Here is a 21,794-nt window from a genome sequence, read left to right as displayed (position 1 = left end):
GTGAACCCTTGTGCACTCTTGGTGGGAATGTAAATTGGCGCAGCCACTACTGAAAACAGTATGCAGGCGCCTCAAAAAATTAAAGCTCTAACTACTATATGTTCTAGCAATTCCACTTCTGGGTATATATCCAAAGGAAATGAAAACAGAATACCAAAGAGATATCTGCACTCTCACGTACACTGTAGTATTATCCACAATAGCCAAGATATAGAAATAACCTACAGAATCAACAGATGAATGGATAAAGATGTAAGATACATATTTTTTAAATGGAATATTATTCAGCCATGTGAAAGAAGAAATTCCTTTCATTTGTGACAACATGGATGGACATTGACAGCATTATGTCAAGTGAAATAAGCCATACAGAGAAAGACAAATACTACATAGTATCACTTATATGTGGAACAACAACAACAAAAAGTCAAGCTCATAGAAACAGAAAGTAGAAAGGTGGTTTACCAGGTATAGTGGGGTAAGAGAAGTAGCGAGAAGTTGGCAAAAGGGTATAAACTTTCAGCTATAAAACGAATAAGGTCTGAGGATCTAATGTAATGCATAACATGATGACTATAATTGATAACACTGTATTATATAATTGAAAATTGAAATTTGCTAAGAGAGTAGCACTGAAATGTCCTCACCAGAAACAACAGCAAAAAAGATAAATAAATATGTGATATCAATGTATTAATTAACTAGATGGGAGGAATCCTTTCATAAAGTATATGTATCTCAAATCATCTCAATGTACACTTTAAATATCTTACAATTTAATTTTTCAATTATACCTTAATACACAGGAAAAAGTAAAATAAAATAAAATACCAATCTACCAATCAACATCTAAATAATCCTGGTCGGGGGAGTCTAGAGATGAAAACTACATTATGTAAGATTTAAAAAAATAGGTTGTATGGAATTAATGGCAAAGTAGATACTGCAGAAGAAAGAATTGGTGAATTTGAAAACATAGCAATAGAAACTATTCAAAATGAGACAGGGAGAGGGGAAAAAAAATTTAAAGAAATGAAATACTCAGTGTGCTATGGAAAAACTTCAAGCAGCCTAATGTACATGTAATGGAAATCCCCAGAGGACTGTCACAAAGGAGACATGGGGATGCAAAAAAATTTGAAAAATGATGGCTGAAATTTTTCCAAATTTGATGAAAATTATAAAGCCACAGATATTAGAAGTTCTATGAATCCCAGCACATGAAATATGAGGAAAGCTACACCAAGACACATCAGATTCTTAGCCCAAAACTAGTGTTGAAGGGAAAATCAAATGGATATCCATAGGCCAAGGAAAAAAAAAAAAAACTTCAACCTAAGCCTCACACCTTTTACAAAAAATTAACTCAATTAACTCAAAATGGATCATTGATTTAAATGGAAAGAGTAAAACTATGAAAATTTTGGGAGAAAATCTTCAAGATCGAGGACTAGGTAAGACATGCTTAGACTTAATATCAAAAGTATGATCCACAGAAGGCAAACTTGATAAGTTGGACCTCGTAAAAGTTAAAAATTTTTGCTCTGTGAAAGACCCTGTTACAGACTGGGAGAAAATATTTTCAAACCACATATTCAACAAAGGACTTGGTACCTAGATGATATAAAGAACTCTCAAAACTCAACAGTTGACAAGCAAACAATACAATTAGAAAATGGGGCCGGGGAGAAGGATGGACTGGGAGTTCAGGGTTAGCAGATGCAAAATGTTACATTTAGAATGGATAAACAACCAGGTCCTAGTGTATAGCACAGGGAACTATGGTGAATATCCTGTGATAAACCATAATGGAAAAGAATATTTAAAAAAGAATGTCTATATGTGTATAACTGAGTCACTTTGCTGTACAGCAGAGATTGGCACAGCACTGTAAATCAACTGTACTGCAATTTAAAAAAATTTTTTTAATAAGTAAAGTAAAACTCACCCTCAAAAAAAAAAAGAAAAAGAAAGTGGATTAAGAAAATTTCAGTGAAGGGAATTTTTCCAGTCCAGTGGTTAGGACTCTGTGCTCTCACTACGAAGGGCCTGGGTTCAATCTCTGGTCAGGGAACTAAGATCCCACAAGCTGTGCAGCACGGCCAAAAAATAAATAAATAAAATAAAATTTGATTTAAAAAAAGAATATTTCAGTGAAGGGGATATACAGGTGGCAAATAAGCAAATGAAAAGATGTTAAACATCAGCAACTAGGGAAATGCACACTAGAACCACAATGAGACATCACTTTACAATAGCATCAAAAAAATATGAACCAGGACAGATAAATCTGAAAATAATTATTCAGAACAGATACACTGAAAACTACACAACACTGATTAAACTAAATGAAAGAAATTAAAGAAAAACTTTTTTAAGAAGTAGAGGGAGAAATAGACTTTGTTCTTGGACCAGTAAACTCAATATTAAGACATCAATTCTTCCCAGATTGTTTACAATCACAATGAAAATCTCAGTGGGATTTTCTGTAGAAATTGACAAGCTGATTTTCCAATTTATATTAAAATGCAAAGAACTCAGAAGAGCCAAAACAACTTTGTAAAAGAGTAAAGTTGGAGGACTCACACTACCTGACTTTAAGATTTATTTAAAGGCTATAAGAGTCAAAAAGTGTGGTTTGGTGTAAATAAGGCAAATAGATGAGTGGAACAGAATAGAGAATCCAGAAATAGATCCATCCAAACATGGACAGCTAGTTTTTGACAAAGGTGCCAAGAGAATCCAGTGGAGAAAGAACAGTGCTGGAACAACTGGATATCCATATGCCAAAAAATGAACTTCGATCCATACCTTGCACCATATATAAAAATTAGCTCAAGATGGAGCATAGACTTAAATGTACAACCTAAAACTATAAAACTTCTAGAAGAAAATTCTGTGACATCGGAGTAGGCAGAGATTACTTAGATATGACACCAAAATGTGACCCATAAAAAGAAAATTTAAGGGCTTCCCTGGTGGCGCAGTGGTTGAGAGTCCGCCTGCCAATGCAGGGGACGCGGGTTCATGCCTCAGTCTGGGAGAATCCCACATGCCGCAGAGCAGCTGGGCCCGTGAGCCATGGCCTCTGAGCCTGCGTGTCCAGAGGCTGTGCTCCGCAACAGGAGAGGCCACAACAGTGAGAGGCCTGCATACAGAAAAAAAAAAAAAAAAAAAAAAAAAAAAAAAAAAAAAAAAACAAACAAACAAAAAGAAAATTTAATAAAATGGACTTTATCAAAATTTTAAACTTCAGCTCTTAAGAGAATGAGGACAATCCAAAAGGTGAGAGAAAATTTTTGCAGAGCATATAGCTGTTAAAGGACTTACATTCACACTATATAAAAAAGTCTCGGGACTTCCCTGGTGGCCTAGCAGTTAGGATTCTGGGCTTTCACTGCCGTGGCCCAGGTTTGATCCCTGGTCAGGGAACTGAGATCCCACAAGCTGTGCAGCGCAGCCAAAAAAACAAAAAAACTCTCAAACATTGACAAGAAAACAAACGACAATTTTTCTTAATGGGCAAAGGATTTGAACAGATTCTTCACCAAAGAAAATATACAGATAGCAAATAAAAAACAAAAAGGTGCATTAGGGAAATGTAAATTAAAACCACAACGAGGGCTTCCCTGGTGGTGCAGTGGTTGAGGGTCTGCCTGCCGATGCAGGGGACACGGCTTCGTGCCCCGGTCCGGGAAGATCCCACGTGCCGCGGAGCGGCTGGGCCCGTGAGCCATGGCCGCTGAGCCTGCGCGTCCGGAGCCTGTGCTCCGCAATGGGAGAGGCCACAGCAGTGAGAGGCCCGCACACCGGAAAAAAACAAAACAAAACAAAAAAAAACCACAACGAGATCCCACTACAGCTATTAGAATGGCCAAAACTTAAAAGATTGATCATCCCAAGTGTTGGAAAGGATATGGAGGAACTGGAACTCCTGTACACTGTTGGTAGGAATGTAAAATGGTGCAATCACTTTGTAAAACAGTTTGGCAGCTTTATAAAAAGTTAAGCATAGCACAGATGATTTTCAGGGCAGTGAAACTATTCTGAATGATACTATAATGATGGGATACATGTCATTATATATTTTTGTCCAAACTTAGAGAATGTAAAACACCAAGCGTGAAACCTAATGTAAACTATGGTTGAGTGATAATGGTGTGTGAATGCAGGTTCATAGATAGTTGGAAATGTACCATTCTGGTGTGGGATGTTGATAACAGGGGAGGTCGTGCATGTGTGGGGGTAGGGAGTTTAAGGAAATTCTCTCAATTTTGCTGTGAACCTAAAACACCTTTAAAAACTAAAGTCAATTTTTTTTAAAAAGTAATGAAGTACTGATACATGTTACAATATGGATGAACCTTGAAAACATCATGCTAAATGAAAGGAGCCAATCACAAAGGACCACATATCAGACTTCCCTGGTGGCACAGTGGTTAAGAATCCACCTGCCAATGCAGGGGACACAGGTTTGAGCTTTGGTCTGGGAAGATCCCACATGCCACAAAGCAGCTAAGCCCGTGTGCCACAACTACTGAGCCCGTGTGCCACTACTACTGAAGCCCATGTGCCTAGAGCCTGTGCACCACAACAAGAGAAGCCACCACAGTGAGAAGCCCACCGCAATGAAGAGTAGCCCCTGCTCGCCACAACTAGAGAAAGCCCGCACACAACAACAAAGACCCAACACAGCCAAAATTTAATTAATTAATTAATTAATTAATTTTAAAAGGACCACATATTGTATGATTCTATTTACATGAAATGTCCAGAACAGACAAATATAGAGAGATAGAAAGTGGATTATTTAGTGGCCAAGAGCTACTAGAGGAGATTGGAAGGAGGAAACAGGGAATGACTGTTAATGGATACAGGGTTTCTTTTGGGTTGAATGCTCTAAACTTAGATTGTGGTGATGGTTGTATAACTCTGTGAATATACTAAAAACCACTGAATTGTACACTTCATAATGGTAAATTTTGTGGTACGTTAATTAAAATTTTGATAAATAGGTTTTAAAAGTTTAAAACTCACTATGATACTTGAGAGAAGAAATTATACATATGATCGTTTTGGAAGGCACATACATGTGAAGAAACAAACACAAATGGCCAAAGATTCATTAAATTCCTTTCAGTTGTGATCTCAAGTCATGTGTAGGAAAAGGAAAGCAGGTGTACCTTGTATGCAGATATTTTAAATAGAATATTGGTATGGTTATCTTCCCTTGGAAGAAAAGGAAAGTAAAAGTCAAACTGGCCACAAAATTGTCTTCTCTTCAAAGTATACAATGAATCAGGGACTTCCCTGGTGGCACAGTGGTTGAGAGCCGCCTGCCAATGCAGGGGACACGGGTTCAAGCCCTGGTCCGGGAAGATCCCACGTGCCACGGAGCAACTAAGCCCGTGCATCACAACTGCTGAGCCTGTGCTCTAGAGCCCGTGAGCCACAACTACTGAGCCCGTGTGCCACAACTACTGAAGCCCGCGTGCCTAGAGCCCATGCTCCGCTACAAGAGAAGCCACCTCAATAAGAAGCCCACACACTGTGATGAAGGCTAGCCTCCGCTTGCCGCAACTAGAGAAAGTCCGTGGGCAACAAAAAAGACCCAACGCAGCCAAAAATAAATAAATAAATATTTTTAAAAATACAGTGAATCACAGATAAATCTGTATTAAATATCTTTTGTTTAAAATATACAATGAATCAAAAGTAAGTTGTAGGGACTTTCCTGGTGGCGCAGTGGTTAAGAATCCACCTGCCAATGCAGGGGACACGGGTTTGATCCCTGGTCTGGGAAGATTACCACATTCCACAGAGCAAGTAAGCCTCTGCGCCACAACTACTGAGCCCATGCTCTAGAGCCCACCAAACCACAACTACTGAGCCCACGTGCTGCAACTACTGAAGCCCACGTGCCTAGAGCTCGTGCTCCACAACAAGAGAAGCCACCACAATGAGAAGCCCACGCACTGCAACGAAGAGCAGTCCCCGCTCACCGCAACTAGAGAAAGCCCGCACACAGCAACAAAGACCCAATGCAGCCAAAGATAAATAAATTAACTAAGTTTTTTAAAAAGTAAGTTGTAAGTGTAATAAGAATATTTGATTAGGAAAAGAAAAAGTTAAGCATACTCCTACCATGTGATCTAGCCATTCTAGTCCTCTCTATACATCCAAGAATAATACAAAGACATGTACCCAAATGTTCATAGCAACTTTAATAGCCAACACCCAGAAATGATCCAAACATCTATCAACAGGTGAATGGATAAACAAATTGTGGTATATCCATACAACTGAATATTATTCAGCAATAAAAAGGGATAAATTGATACATGAAAAAGATGGATGAATCTAAAAAAGATTATAAAGTGAAATAAGACAGAAAACCAGAAAAAAAAAGAGTACATGCCATATGATTCCATTTACATAACACTTTAGAAAAGTCAAACTAAACTGTCATGACAGAAAGTAGTTCAGTGGTTGCCAGGGGTGGTATGATGGATTACAAAGAAAACTTTAGAGGTGATGGGTCTGTTCACTCTAACGATTGTAGTGACAGATTCACAGATGTAGACACATGGCAAAACTTATCAAATTATCCTGTTTAAATAGGTGCAGTTTATTGTATGTCAATTATACCTTGATAAAGCTGTGTTGTTGGTTTTTTTTTTTTTAATGACTCAAAGATCAAGAAAAATATGGGTCATCTGACACTAACAAGCTCACCTCCCTGGTGTGCAGGGGAACGTAACCAAGGGCCTCACCTCTGCTTTCTCTGAGCTCAGTACCAGAGCTTTTTACAAGCTCCAAACATGCTTGCAGGATCTTAGTTCCCTGACCAGGGATTGAACCCAGGCCACGGCAGTGAAAGAACCAAGTGCTAACCACTGGACCGCCAGGGAATTCCCCAAACATGCATTTTACGAAGGCAATGAGAGCAGCCTGTTTTTCTCCTCCACGTCCTTAGGAGCCTTCGTCACCGCTCTCCACCATACTTAAACCAAAGCTAAGAAACACGAATATGTGCTTTTGAAACTCCAGCTCTACCCCATCCGTACTGTGAGAAAGACTTAAAATCAGTAATTCTAAGAACAACAGTACAACCAGATCTATTCTACTGTGCGCACAGAGTCCAACCAGAGGAAAGCCCCACCAGAGATTCAATTAGTATTATTTCTGCTCTTTATTAAGAACTATTTGCCCCTATGTCATAGCATAGATAGAGAACAAGAAAACACCTGGAAATCACAGAGGGTCGCTGTGTATGTTACAGTTAGCTTTGGCTGCAGATAATAGAAAGCCCAGTCATTCACATAGGTGGGGGATTATTCTCCTACTTTACTGAGGACAAGAAGTAAGTAGTCGAGCCGTTTTGGCAGCTCCACGTAAATCATCGGGGTCTCAGCCTTCTTCTGTCTCCCCAAGCAGGTGGTTTCCATCCTCAAAGCTACATGGTGTCTGCTGGAGAGCTTTGATCTGAGCAGTAGGGTAGAGGAAGGAGGAAAGGAGAGGTGCCCTGATTGTCCTGGAAGGTGGAAGGGTGCTACCTGGAGCAAGGAGAGGTGGATCACCAGGAGGTTCAGTGCCTGGCTTTGGGAGTCAGAAAGATGGTGGACACCAGAACCGATCCTGGCGGAGCACTCATGCTGTCTTGCGCCTTGACGTGCTCCCCGAAAGGGTTAATCACTGGAGCTGAAACATGTTCTCTGGATATAAAGACCAACAATTGAGTGGGGTGCTGTGATTTTCTTTCCCAGGAGAGCCTCTCCAAAAGAGTTCCACTCCTGTGTCCCGGTCCCATCCTCAGGGACCGCGTAACAAGTACAGCAGGACCTCTCTCCACCCTGTAGACCAAACCTGGCCCTGGGAGACTCCCCTGAGGCTCTGCCCCTGAATGTCTTGCATCTTCCTCTCGGGTCACTCGGACCCCCAGTGTTTCTGGGCTACTGGTTGGTAAGCTGGGTGAACGGGCACAGTCAAGCGAGAGGGGTGTTTGCTGTCCTGAGTACACACTTGGAAACTGGTTACGTGCAACACATTCGTAAAAGTATGTTATCTTTGAGGGGGTAGTGGGAAAGCAGTGGGAGGTCTGTTCAAGAATGGAAGGAAATGTTGGTATCGCACAGTAAGAGGCATAGAGAAGCTAGTCAGAAGGTAGCCGCTTTCATCAGACCGGGCTTTCCTGCCAGCCAGCCCCAGGCCACATCCGCCCCCAGCCCTGCTCTCTGATGTCAGAGCCCGGGGAGCTTCTGCCTCACACCCCGAGCGGCCTCACCACGCCTTGTGAAACTTGGCTCCTGGCGCCTCGCACCTGTGAGGCGTTGGAAACTCAAATGAATGGCTGGCTCTCCAACCACTGCTGACCATGACCTTGGGAAGTGGGCAGCCCACACCTGGCAGGAGCACTGCTTCCTTCACTCCTGTGACCACCGAGGGAGCTGGTAATGTTTCCTGGCTTCAGCGCTCTGGCCACACGGCTCCCCAGGACCAGTGTCTACTCAGCAGCTGGGCTCCTGCACCACCATCAGTGAACAAGATGAGAGGGAGAAATGGATACAGCCACTATGGAGAACAGTATGGAGGTTCCTTAAAAATCTAAAAATAGAACTAGCATACGACCCAGCAATCCCACTACTGGGCATATACCCTGAGAAAACCATAATTCAAAAAGACTCATGTACCACAATGTTCATTGCAGCTCTATTTACAATAGCCAGGACATGGAAGCAACCTAAGTGTCCATCGACAGATGAATGGATACAGAAGATGTGGCACATATACACAATGGAATATTACTCAGCCATAAAAAATGAAATTGAGTTATCTGTAGTGAGGCGGATGGACCTAGAGTCTGTCATACAGAGTGAAGGAAGTCAAAGAGAAAAACAAATGCCGTATGCTCACACATACATATGGAATCTAAAAAAAAAAAAAAGGTTCTGAAGAACCTAGGGGCAGGACAGGAATAAAGACGCAAACGGAGAGAATGGACTTGAGGACACAGGGAGGGGGAAGGGTAAACTGGGATGAAGTTAGAGAGTAGCATTGGCATATATACACTACCAAATGTAAAATAGGTAGCTAGTGGGAAGCAGCTGCATCACATGGGGAGATCAGGTCAGCTGGGTGCTTTGTGACCACCTAGAGGGGTGGGATAGGGAGGGTGGGAGGGAGACGCAAGAAGGGGGGGGGGATATGGGGATATATGAATACATATAGCTGATTCACTTTGTTATACAGCAGAAACTAACACAACATTGTAAAGCAATTATACTCCAATAAAGATGTTAAAAAAAAAAAAAAAGATCAGAGGGAGTCCAGCCATACTCCATGCCCTCAAAACACATGAAAGCACTACAGGACCTTGGACACAAAACCAGGAGAGGGTAGGAGCCCTGGAGGGGAATATCCTGGACTTCTGGACCTCCCGCCCAAGTGGGGTACTTCAACCACAATTAAAGTAACACATCCTTTTTGTTTAAAATTAATTTCAAAGAGAACTAGAAGTTGTAAATTAAAATAAGTCTCTCCTTCCCCCACACCTAGCTTCACTTCCTAAGGACTATGACACGAAGTTTTGCGTATATCTTCACAGAAATTTTCTATTCAAGTGTATTCTGTTGAATTCATTTGCAAGAATTTTACTTATAAATAATTCAATTAATAAGAATAACTAATGTATAAAGTACATGTTATTTACATTGAAACTGTAACTGGAAAAACAAAAATAACTAAAAGTGATCGAAGTGGACGTTGGAACCTTCCAGGGTGCAGTTTTTGAAGTGACCACCAGGTGTCAGAGTTATCAATAGTATTCCCCAAATCACACTGGAAAGTTACAAGAAGGGGAAAGTGCCCGGCTGGAAATGAGATGGCGAGATCCGAAACAGGATTCTTTGGCCCTTTGGCCCAATATTTTATCTACTTAGGGTTAGGTAGGGAGAGAGTAAAGGGAGCTGCGGAAAGAAATACTTCTTAAGAAGTATTTAGATATCAGTAACATTGTCCATGAAATGTTGAATCCTTCTTTCCTTCTCCCCTCTCCTTACACCACTTCCTACCCCTTCCACAAGCTTGGCATTGTTATTCACAGTAAAGTTCCACCAGTGACAAGTCCCAGTTCGTAGTGGGTCTGAACCCTTCCCTGGACCCATGGCCAGAAATGGGATGTGGTGCAGGGAACAGCCTAGACAAGGGCCAACTGGGACACGTGGCAAGGGTTCTCCTTCCTTTTTGACACCCTTCAGCTGTGCCCTCCCAGGGGAGAGGAGCCTAGGTCATCCTCCTTGCACAAGTCTGTGTCGTGACTGCATCAACATCCCCCTTTCTGCTGGGGTGGACGCTGGTGATTCAAGAAGGATGAGGCTTGCCGTGGGTGGCGCCTGGAATCCTCCAGGGTACGCTGACTCCTCTAGAGCCAGATGCAGGGAGCCAGAGAAGTGGCTGGGCCCCTGGAGGAAGAGGAGCGGAACTACCCCTGCTTGACAGCCTCAAGACTGCGCTGGCAGGTGCCCTGCCCGCAGCTCTCAAGCATGGAGGGCGGATGTTTTCCAGGCCTGCAGCTCTGGAGAACAGCCGGGTCAGGCCTGGTAAAGGAAGTTTAAGTGAGGAGATCAAATAGGAAGTGAATGGGAGACCATGATGTTCAAGGTTAGGTAGGAAGAACTCTTGATACAGAACTGGATTTTCCCTTTAAAAACAAGGATGGCCATAGCTGAACCCTTCTCGTGTGTGTGTGTCCTCCTCTTGTGGCCCTGGATTCCAAAAGTAGCCTCCCAACTGTAGGAGGCCGGACTCTGCCCAGCCATTTTTACATTTCCTAAGTGAAACTCACCAGCGCTTTGACAGCTTCTCTAAAGATCCAGGGGTGCCCGACGATGGGAATCTATGGTCGGAGAATGTAATTTTTTTTTTTTCCTTTTCCTCTGGAAAAGGAACAATCAGTGGGGTCCCCAGGCTGGGAAGGGAAAGGATTCAGGCCCCTGCCTCACCAATGCCTGCTTACCAGCCGCCCCCTCCAGTTTAATCATGCTTTTGTGTAGGTGAGTCACAGAGGAGATGGGGCCGGTTGTGTATGGTCTGGCCATGTGTGTGGTATCCTAAGGGCAATGACTCCTCCCTCTACGTAATCCTCCTTCCCAGCCCTGCACTCAGCCAGGCAAAAGGCCGGATTCAGAATCTCCTCACGGGTACCCAAGGCTGCTTCCCTTTGATAAAGCGAGTAAGGAAATCGTTGATGTGAACGCACAAAAATAGAAGAGTTCCTGAATCAGACGTGAGTTTGGGTACAGAGTTAAGGCCAAGCTAAAAGCTCAAACTCACTGACTGTAGTTATCCCTCCCATAGGGCAGCCTTCCTTACCTGTAGCCGAGCAGCTTGGGAGGCTGGGACAGAGAGCTGAGCCTGTCGGAACTCCGGAAGAAACATTCCTCAGCAGGCCTCCCAGCCCCAGCTTCAGCGACAGGGCACCAGGAAAGTAAACAGACTAAACCCGTCGAAACAAGACAGAACTGGTTCTTCTGCCCTCCAGACACTGTTCACGACACTTCAATCAAGTTCAGCACAATATAGCTGAATTATTTTTAACCTTTACGGAGGCTCCTGGCTTCACAGACGAAATATTAGTCGGTAGAGTCGGTAGAAAAATCTCTTTTCAAAACTTGTCAAGCGTATACCGCAACGTCACAGTGAAAAGACACATCCAAAGTGCTTCTGATCATGGTATTAGATCCTTCCACAAGAGATGCAACTTCCAATGCCTTACAGATGCCAAATAGATCTGCTTCATTATATCACCTTGAGCTGTATTCTTTTGACCTGTATAAAGGTAGAAGCCACTGTTAATGCCGATGTCCTGCAGGAGTGTGGACTCAAGTCTTTCTGGAGAAACCAGAAATCCAGATTTTTATGTGTCATCTCCCAATTTTTCAATGTGGACTACTGGCTTAAAAAAAACACACTTTGCTACCTCCCTTCAGTGACTAAAGGCCGTATCCAAGACTGTTAGACCTATAGTTCTGACACCAACTCCCTGTCTGTCCCTGGGAAAGACACCTAACTGTCCTGGTCTGCGGTCACCTTGTCTGAAAAGTTTAGACACCCCAAATTCCTTTCAATCCTAAATTATTACACTGTATAGTTAAGTAAGTTTTCTAGATGGTCAATTCTCCCAAGAACAACCAGAAACATAGTCAAAAGGAAAAAAAGAAAACACAAAAAATAGATCACTGTGCCATAGCGGGGTCTATTACGATGTCTAGACATGGCCTTGGTGTGGCCAAGCCACTTGGTTAATACATCCACAAGAATGTGAACACTTTTATCAGACCAGATCTCCTCCGGGATGGCCACCCACCCACTGGAGAAGATAAAAATTGTATTATCACCATGATCGTGGCAGGGGGCACCTCTCGAAGAAACAGAACTCTCTTGGGTCTTTCGAACCCAAACCCAAGGTTTCAAGGGAACATTTTGAGTTGGGAAACAAAGCTGACCAGCAGGCTGCCCTGAGCCATGACTCCTGATTTTCAAGTTCATGCTCAGCCTACCTGCGATGAAACGTGGAGTTGCCAAATGTGGAGTTGCCTTCAGTAGGAGCCACTGTACTTGGAACAGTTTTGTTACATAACCCTCAGCCGTGCCCCACGTGTGTACATGAGCACACGCTCAACCTGTACAAAAGCCCACAGATCTTCAGATACAGCACCTTTTTTTCAGCACAGGAAGGGGATAAAAAATATTAAGCTGGAAAATAATGAGGGATGGGTAAATTAGAGGCCCCTTCCCACTGTCAATGTTAAAAAATAGACACATTTCAGAGCAAATAAAAGTATTCACATTCCTTTGGTTGTATTAACTGTGGCTTGGGCAAACTGCAGGCCCAAAGAAGAGAAAGCCAAGTGGATTACGACTGGGCAGTTTCTTCACACAGGCCACCTTGACACAGATAGCTTGGCTGCAAGTGAAGTGGGAAGGGGTATTCCGCAGGCACCCACATTCCTGAGAGCTCTTGTGCATCAGTTGTGAACAACAGGGCCTTTTTATTTTGCTCTTGGTGGCTGCCAATAAATAGTATGGTGAAAAGAACGTCTGACTCCTAAACCAGCTATGACCTATCACTTCAGTTCTGCCTGCTAGAGACATTTTCTTCACTGTGCGCCGCTGTTGCCCTGGCTTTAGGTAACCTGTGTTTATTCTAAGTCAGCTTGCTCTTACCCTAAGGCCTTTGTATTATCCGTTTCCTCTTCTTAGAATGCTCTTTACCCTGATCTTCACAAGGTAGTTCATTCAGACCTCAGCCTCCAGGCTGCCCTCAGAGAGGTCCTCTCTGGCCATCCAACATAAAGTACGCACCCATGCATTCTGGGTCACGTGACCCTACTTTAATTCTCTACCTACACTTCCTACCTCCTGATTTATTTCCTCTTTCTTTCTTTCTTGCCTGTCTTCTCTCGCTGGTATATAAGCTCCATGGCAATAAGGATTTTGTGGTTTTTTCAGCACGCCTTTGTTAGCAACTAGAACAGTGCTTTGTGTAGAGCAGTTGCTCAATGATTATTAGTTGAAAGAAAGACGGATGGTTGGATGAATGGAAGAACCCATCCAGCAAATGCCTGTGAAGCATTTATGGTGCACTGGGAATAGATGAAGAATGAAATCCTCCTTCAAGGACTCCACAGTCTACCAGGGAAGACAGATGTTTATACGGCGCAACACTGTGAGAGAACTGCTTTTAGAAGCGTACCATACCTTCTACCCAAGGTGAGTACGAAGACGATCTCTGAGGAAAGTTAAGAGTTGGCCAAAAGGGCAAAGGTGAGATAAAGGGTGGCAGGGAAGTCACCCTGTTGAGAAAAATCACAACAAAGGCACCAAATCTGAAAACAGACTGTGGGTTCCAAGAGTCCCAGGAGGTCTAGGATGGTTGGTGCCCCAAGTGACAAAATGAGGGAGACGGGACCTCGAAAGAGAGGCCTGGGCCAGTTCTTAAGGAGCCTTGTAGACCAGCCTCTGGCTGTTAGATTTTAATCCTCTGGGCAATGGGAGCCATTGAGATGTTTTTAAGTAGGGAAGTGACATGATGGTTTTATGCTTTATAATGTCGATGGCAGTGAAAGCAACTAGTGAGAGAAACGAACAAAGCATTCAGGAGGTTATTGTCCAATCCAGGTGAACGAATGTCAAGGATCCCAACTAGTGGCAGCGGAGAAGGAAGAGAGAAGACAGATGTGAAAGCTGTTAAAAGGGTAGAATCGATAGAGCTTAGTGACACATGGAGTGTGGGAGGTGATTGAAAGGATGGGGTCAAAGGAAACTCCGGGCTGTGGCTAGTGTCATCAAAATCAATGGTTCTCCTGCTTCAGGCCTGGGAAGCCCTGGGTTCATTCTGTTTGTGACGTGACTGGATCTGGGTCTGCTCGCTTACATGAGCTCATGGACACTTGCCCAGGTGGCTATCTATGGTCCTAGCACAAAGGTTCATTTCCCTGCTTAACAAATAAATTTGTGTATTAGTCCCTCTGATGCACGTGCATCAAATCTACAACGTCCATGATTTATTGGTTCGCAAAGAACACATGTTATTATTTCGATGCACGGCCACTTCTGGAGGCGCACACTTATCCACCACCACAGAAGCATGACTATTGGTCTAAATATAGGTGTGCCTGTCACCTCAGAGAAAGAACAGACCAGAACTCATGATTCCACTTATTCCAAGGAAATTTTAAAGTGATAAAATTGAAAAACAAATCAATGTCATGTTTTGAAGTCTGTAAATCTGATCTCAAGATCCCATGATGCTTACCTCACCTATGTTTCACTTCTCTTGACGTTAATTGCTAATTTAGCCCCCAGACCCCTCGAAAGTGGCCCTCGCTCCCACCCCAAGATATTGCTTACAGCCCTCACGGGCTGTCTCACAGGTGCTGAAAAACAAGTAGAGTGCGCTCCTGGCCGGACACCCTTCAAAATCCCCAGTTCATTCCTGTTCTCCTACTCTAGACCCCATCCGCTGCTGCCACCTGAGCCGCTATATAATGTGAAGAGATTGGGCGCTGGTGCCTGCTAGCTTGAGTTTGAATCCTGGATTTACCATTTATAAGCTGTGTGACCTGAGGCAAGTTATCTAGCCTCTCTGTGCCTCAGTTTCCACCCTTGTAAAATACGAACAATATTATCTAATTTACCTCATGGGGTAGTTGTGATGATTAAATGAGTTAATGTTTATAAAGTACTTAGAACAGTACCTAGCACAGTAACAGGTAACAAGCACTCAATAAATGTAAGCTATTACCACTGCTCCTGCTGGCACTGGGGAAGCCCCTGGTGACTCCTGCCATAAGGTGCCAGAGCGACAGACAGGAGTTCTGTTCTAAGGTAAGGGACGATGTCCTCCTTTTGTAATATGATATGAAAGGGGTCACAACAGCAGTACAGCGCATGCCCAGTGCTTTCTGAAATTACCAGTCAGAGTCCTTTGCATTTTTCACTTGCAGCCCTCCCTTCTCACACCAAAGGACTGAGACATGAGTCCAGGAGCACCCAGGCTAGAAGACACATGAGTGACAGACACCACGCGATCTCCCTCCCTTGGGGCAGGGCTTTGTTACAGGGTCAAGTGGGTCCAGCCTGGCTTCCACTCCCTTAGGATGAGCTCTTCCCAGGAGAATCCTTCGATCCTCGCCTAAATTGCCTTCTGGAGCCACCCACTTCCCAATCCCTCCAAAGGAAGCGTTTAAATCTGATCCTTTAAAAGAAGGAGACCAGCTGTATTGTTAAATTATTTGTAAGTAGAAAGCAAATATAAACTGTAAAAACATGCTAACTTCAAGACTAAAGAATAGTTCTGATATGGACTTTTAATTTATCTTTGATGATAAAGTACCTGTCGATAGTCTTAACATTGGGACAGGCAGAGGAAGATCAAATTTTAAACATGATGCCATTTATATTAGCATACAAAAATCCAATACATGGAACAGAATTGAGAGCCCAGAAATAAACCCACACATATAAGGACAATTAATTTATGACAAAGTAGCAAAGAACATACAGTGGAGACAGGACAGTCTCTTCAATAAATTGTGTTGGGAAAACTGGACAGCCACATGCAAAAGAATGAAACCAGACCACTATCTTATACCATGCACAAAAATTAACTCAAAATGGATTGAAGACTTCAATGTAAGACCTGATACCGTAAAATTCTTAGAAGAAAACACAAGCAGTATGTTCTTTGAGATCAGCCTTAGCAATATTTATTTGGATCTGTCTCCTCAAACAAGGGCAACAAAAGGAAAAATAAACAAATTGGAGCTAATCAAACTAAAAAAACCTTTGCATAGCACAAGAAACCATCAAAAAGAAAAGGCAACCTACTGAATAAGAGAAGATATTTATAAATGATATGTCCAACAATGGGTTAACATCCAAAATATATAAAGAACTCACACAACTCAATAGCAAAAAAACAAACCATGCAATTAAAAATGGGCAAACTATTTACAATAGCCAAGACATGGAAGCAACCTTAATGTCCACTGACAGTTGAATGGATAAAGAAGATGTGGTATATATATACAACAGAATACTACTCAGCTCTAAGAAAAGAATGAAATAATGCCATTTGCACCAACATGGATGGATCTAGAGGTTATCATACTAAGTGAAGTAAGTCAGACAAAGATAAATACCAAATGATATCACTTACATGTGCAATCTAAGAAAATCATATAAATGAACTTATTTACAAAACAGAAATAGACTCAGACATAGAAAACAAACTTATGGTTATCAAAGGGGAAAGGGTGTAGGGGAGGGATAAATTAGTAGTTTGGGATTAGCAGATACAAACTACTATATATAAAAGAGATAAGCAACAAGGTCCTACTGAAGAGCACAAGGAAACACATTCATAATATGTTTAAACCATAGTGGAAAAGAATCTGAAAAAGAATATATATGTGTATACACACACACACACACACACACACACACACACATATGTATGTATGTATAACTGAATCACTTTGCTGTATACCAGAAACTAACACAACATTGTAAATCAACTATACTTCAATTTTTTAAAAATGGGCAGACAAACTGAATAGACCTTTTTCCAAAGAAGACATACAGATGGCCAACAGACATATGAAAAGATGCTCGACATCACTAATCATCAGGGAAATGCAAATCAAAACCACAGTGAGCTATCACCTTATACCTGTCAGAATGGCTACAATCAAAAAGACAACAAATAACAGGTGCTGGCAAGAATGTGGAGAAAAAGGAACGTTTGTACACTCTTGGTGGGAATGTAAATTGGTGCAGCCACTATGGAAGATGGTACGGAAGTTCCTCAAAACACTAAAAATAGAACTACCATGTGATCCAGCAATTCCACTTCTGGGTATATATCCAAAGAGAACAAAAACACTAATTTGAAAAGACACATTCACCACAATATTCATAACAGCATTATTCACAATAGCCAAGGTATGTCAGCAACCTAAGTTTCCATCAACAGATGAACAGATAAAGAAGATGTGATATTGAGATAGATGATAGATAGATAGATAGATAGATAGATAGATAGATAGATAGATAGATAGATATACACAATGGAATATTACTCAGCCATAAAAAAGAAGGAAATTTTGCCATTTGCAACAACATGGATGGACCTGGAGGGTATCATGCTTAGTGAAATAAGTCAGACAGAGAAAGACAAATACTGTATGTTATCCCTTACACGTGGAATCTAAAAAATAAAACAAACTAGTGAATATAACAGAAAAGAAACAGACTCATATATAAAGAATAAACTGCTGGTTACCAGTGGGGAGAGGGAAAAGGGGGAGGGGCAAGACAGGGGTAACGAATTAAGAGGTACAAACTACTATGTATAAAATAAATAAGCTACAAGGGAATATAGCACAGTGAATACAGCCAATGTTTTATGACTATAAAAGGAGTGTAATCTATAAAAGTTCTGTATCACTATGTTGTATACCTGAAACTAATATAATATAGTAAATCAACTATACCTCAATTTTTTTAAAGATATATGCACCCCTATGTTCACTGCAGCATTACTTACAATAGCCAAAATATGGAAACAACCTAAGTGTCCATCAATGGATGAATGAATCAAGAAGATGTAATACATGTGTATACAACGGAATACTACCCAGCCACAAAAAAGAATGAGATGTTGCTATTTGTGACAACATGGATAAACCCTGAGGGTTTTATGCTAAGTAAAATAAGTCAGAAGGAAAAAGACAAATACTGTATTATTTCACTCATATGGAGAATATTAAAAAAAAACAAAAACAAAAAACCCACAAATGGAGAAATCAAACACATCAAAAACAAACTCATAGATACAGAGAACAGACAGGTGGTCACCAAAGGGGAAGTGGGCTAGGGGGTGCATGAAAGGAGTGAAGAGGGTCAATTGTATGGTGACAGACGGTAACTGGACTTTTGGGGTGAATCACTTTGTAATGTATACAGATGTTGAATTGTACTGTTGTACACTCGAAACTTATATAATTTTTTTAAATCCAATACATAAGAACCCAGCAATTCCACTCCTGGGTATATATCAAAAAAAAACCAAAAACACTAATTTGAGAAGATACATGCACTCCAATGTTCATAGCAGCATCATCAAGCAATGTGGATGGACTTGGAGGGCATTACGGTAAGTGACGTAAGTCAGACAGAGGAAGACAAATACTCTATGATAGCACTTATATGTGGAATCTAAAAAATACAACAGACTAGTGAATAAAACAAAAAAGAAGCAGACTCATAGATATAGAGAACAAACTAGTGGTTACCAGTGGGGAGAGGGAATGGGAAGGGGCAATGTACGGGTAGGGGATTTTTAAAAGGGGTTACTATGGTATTATATGAAATCATGTGTGTGAAACTCTTGAAAATTGTAAAGCACTATAGAATTTAAAGAATCCTTCATTCAATTAAAAAAATCCAATACATAAGAATAAATCTAGTAAAAGATGTACAAGATCTACCCAGAAAATCAAGAAACATTACTAGGAAAAATTAAAGACCTATATAAATGGAGAAATACGCCATAGTCCTAGATACAAAGATTCAATATTACAAAGGTATTTGTTCTCCCCAAATCGATCTACAGATTTTACTTACTTCCAGTCAAAATCTCAGAAATTTTTTTGTGTAAACTGACAAGATGATTCTATTTTTCAATGAAATGCAAAGGGCCAAGAATAGCCAAGACAAGCTTGAAGAAGAAAAACAGTTGATAGATTTACACTACCAGATGGCAAAACTTATTATAAAATTATAGCAATTAAGTCAGCATGGTATTAGCACAAACTTTTGTCAATTAAAGCATAAAGATACACAAATAGGGCTTCCCTGGTGGCGCAGTGGTTGGGAAGTCCGCCTGCCGATGCAGGGGACACGGGTTCGTGCCCCGGTCTGGGAGGATCCCACATGCCGCGGAGCGGCTGGGCCCGTGAGCCATGGCCGCTGAGCCTGAGCGTCCGGAGCCTGTGCCCCACAACGGGAGAGGCCACAACAGTGAGAGGCCCGCGTACCACAAAAAAAAAAAAAAAAAAAAGATACACAAATAGGCCAACAAAACAAAGAGAGTTGAGAAACAGACCCACACATGTACAGTCCTCTAGTTTAGGATAATGATAGCACTGCAGGACAGAGGAGAAAGGATTCTTTTCAACATGGTGCTAGATCAGGAATTCCTTGGCAGTCCTGTGATTAGGACTCCACACTCTCACTGCGGAGGGCCAGAGCTTGATCTCTGGTGGGGGAACGAAGACCCCGCATGCCCCGAGCCATGGCCAAATAAATAAATAAATAAACAATAACCAAAAAAAATGGTGCTAGATCATCTGGGTATCCACATGGAAAAACAAATTAACGGGGGCTTCCCTGGTGGCGCTGTGGTTAAGAATCCACTTGCTAATGCAGGGGACACAGATTCGATCCCTGGTCCGGGAAGATCCCACATGCAGCGGAGCAACTAAGCCCGTGTGCCACAACTACTGAGCCTGCGTTCTAGAGCCCACAAGCCACAACTACTGAAGCCTGCGTGCCTAGAGCCCGTGCTCTGCAATAAGAGAAGCCACTGCAATGAGAAGCCCCCGCACTGCAACGAAGTGTAGCCCCCGCTCTCCACAACTAGAGAAAGCCCTTGTGCAGCAACAGAGACCCAGAGCAGCCAAAAATAAATAAATAAATAAAATTAAAACAAACAAACAAATTAACATTGACCCCTGTCTCACACCCGTCACAAACCTAAATTCTAGGAGTGTAGACATAATTTGGAAAAGCAAAACATTGAAACTTCCAGAGGATAACTTAGGAGAATATGGTCATGCCCTTGAGGCCAGGGGATGACTTCTAAAGCAGGACATGAAAAGCACAAATCATAAAGGGAACCATTGATGAATTGGATTTCATTAAGAACTTCTGCTCATTAAGACACCATTAAGAGAATGAGGGCAAACCACACAGTGGGAGAAGAAATACGCAGTACATACATTCAACAAAGGACTCGTATTCAGAATATATAAAGAATTCCACAAATCAATAAGAAAAATGAAACACAATTTTAAAAGGGAGAGAGAGGAGCAAAAGATTTTTTAAAGGCACTTCATTAAAGAGAATATACACATGGCTCCAAAATATATATATATATATATATATATATATATATATATATATATATTTGCGTTATGTGGGCCTCTCACTGTTGTGGCCTCTCCCGTTGCGGAGCACAGGCTCCAGACGCGCAGGCTCAGTGGCCATGGCTCACGGGCCCAGCCGCTCCACATTATGTGGGATCTTCCCGGACCAGGGCACGAACCCGTGTCCCCTGCATCAGCAGGCAGACTCTCAACCACTGCGCCACCAGGGAAGTCCCCAAAAAATATTTTAAAAGGACTTAGTGTCATCAGTCATCAGAGAAATGCAAATTAAAACTACAGTAGGGTACTACTGGGGTCCTGGTAAAGTTCTATTTCATAGGTGGTGGTTTCATAGGAAAAACTTCACTGAGTTGTACATAAGGATTTGTGCATGACTCTCTGTATATTATACTTCAATAAAAATGTTTCCTTAAAAAAAGTGAGATTTTAGAAATATATCAACCAAATGCAACATGTGGATCCTGTTTGGACCTTGCTACACACAAGCCAACCATTAAAAAAGAATATGTGAGACAGCTGGGGGAATTTGAAGACTAACTGCATATTTGATGATAATTAAGGGATTACTAAGCTTTTTAGGTATGATGATGGCATTGTGGCAATGATTTCAAAAAGAGCTCTTATCTTTCAGCGCTACATACTGAAGTATAAACACATATATTATAAATAAAATAATAGCTTGGATTTACTTCAAAATAATCAGAAGAGGGAGGATGGATGAAATGGGAATCTCTGTACTATTCTAGCTTTGCGTATGTTTAAAAGCTTGCATAATAAAACCTTTTTTTTTAAAGCTATGGCGTAGCCAAGGTTTTATGCTTTGGGGCTGTTTATGACTCCTCTCTTCTACCCCTCTGCAACCTAACCAAGTAATATTATATAGTGACGATGGAAACCAGAAACATTGAACCCTTAGGCTACAGGGACCTCAGAAGTCATCTAGGCCATTTCCTTGTTACCAAGCAGAGTATTTGAAACAGAGGAGAACCCACACCACGTCTGCTGCACAGACTGGCATAGGAGACATAGTGTGACTACTCTCAGAGAAGCAGTTAAAAAGAA

At 41.8% G+C, this 21,794-nt stretch overlaps 1 protein-coding gene across 2 annotated transcripts in view; it reads right to left on the bottom strand.

Moving 5' to 3' along the window:
* CNIH3 (cornichon family AMPA receptor auxiliary protein 3) overlaps positions 1-21,794 on the bottom strand; it is a 288,908-nt gene that overhangs the window by 259,013 nt on the left and 8,101 nt on the right. For both annotated transcript variants that reach the window (XM_067028443.1, XM_067028436.1), the window contains exon 2: positions 11,371-11,826. In XM_067028443.1, the coding sequence (XP_066884544.1) occupies positions 11,371-11,436 (66 nt within the window). In that variant the 5' untranslated portion in view covers positions 11,437-11,826. The remainder of the gene's footprint in view (positions 1-11,370; positions 11,827-21,794) is intronic.

The sequence above is a fragment of the Kogia breviceps genome, chromosome 1 (genome assembly GCF_026419965.1).
Source record: "Kogia breviceps isolate mKogBre1 chromosome 1, mKogBre1 haplotype 1, whole genome shotgun sequence".
Classification (NCBI taxonomy): Eukaryota; Metazoa; Chordata; class Mammalia; order Artiodactyla; family Physeteridae; genus Kogia; species Kogia breviceps.
This window is presented reverse-complemented; position numbering and strand designations above follow the sequence as displayed.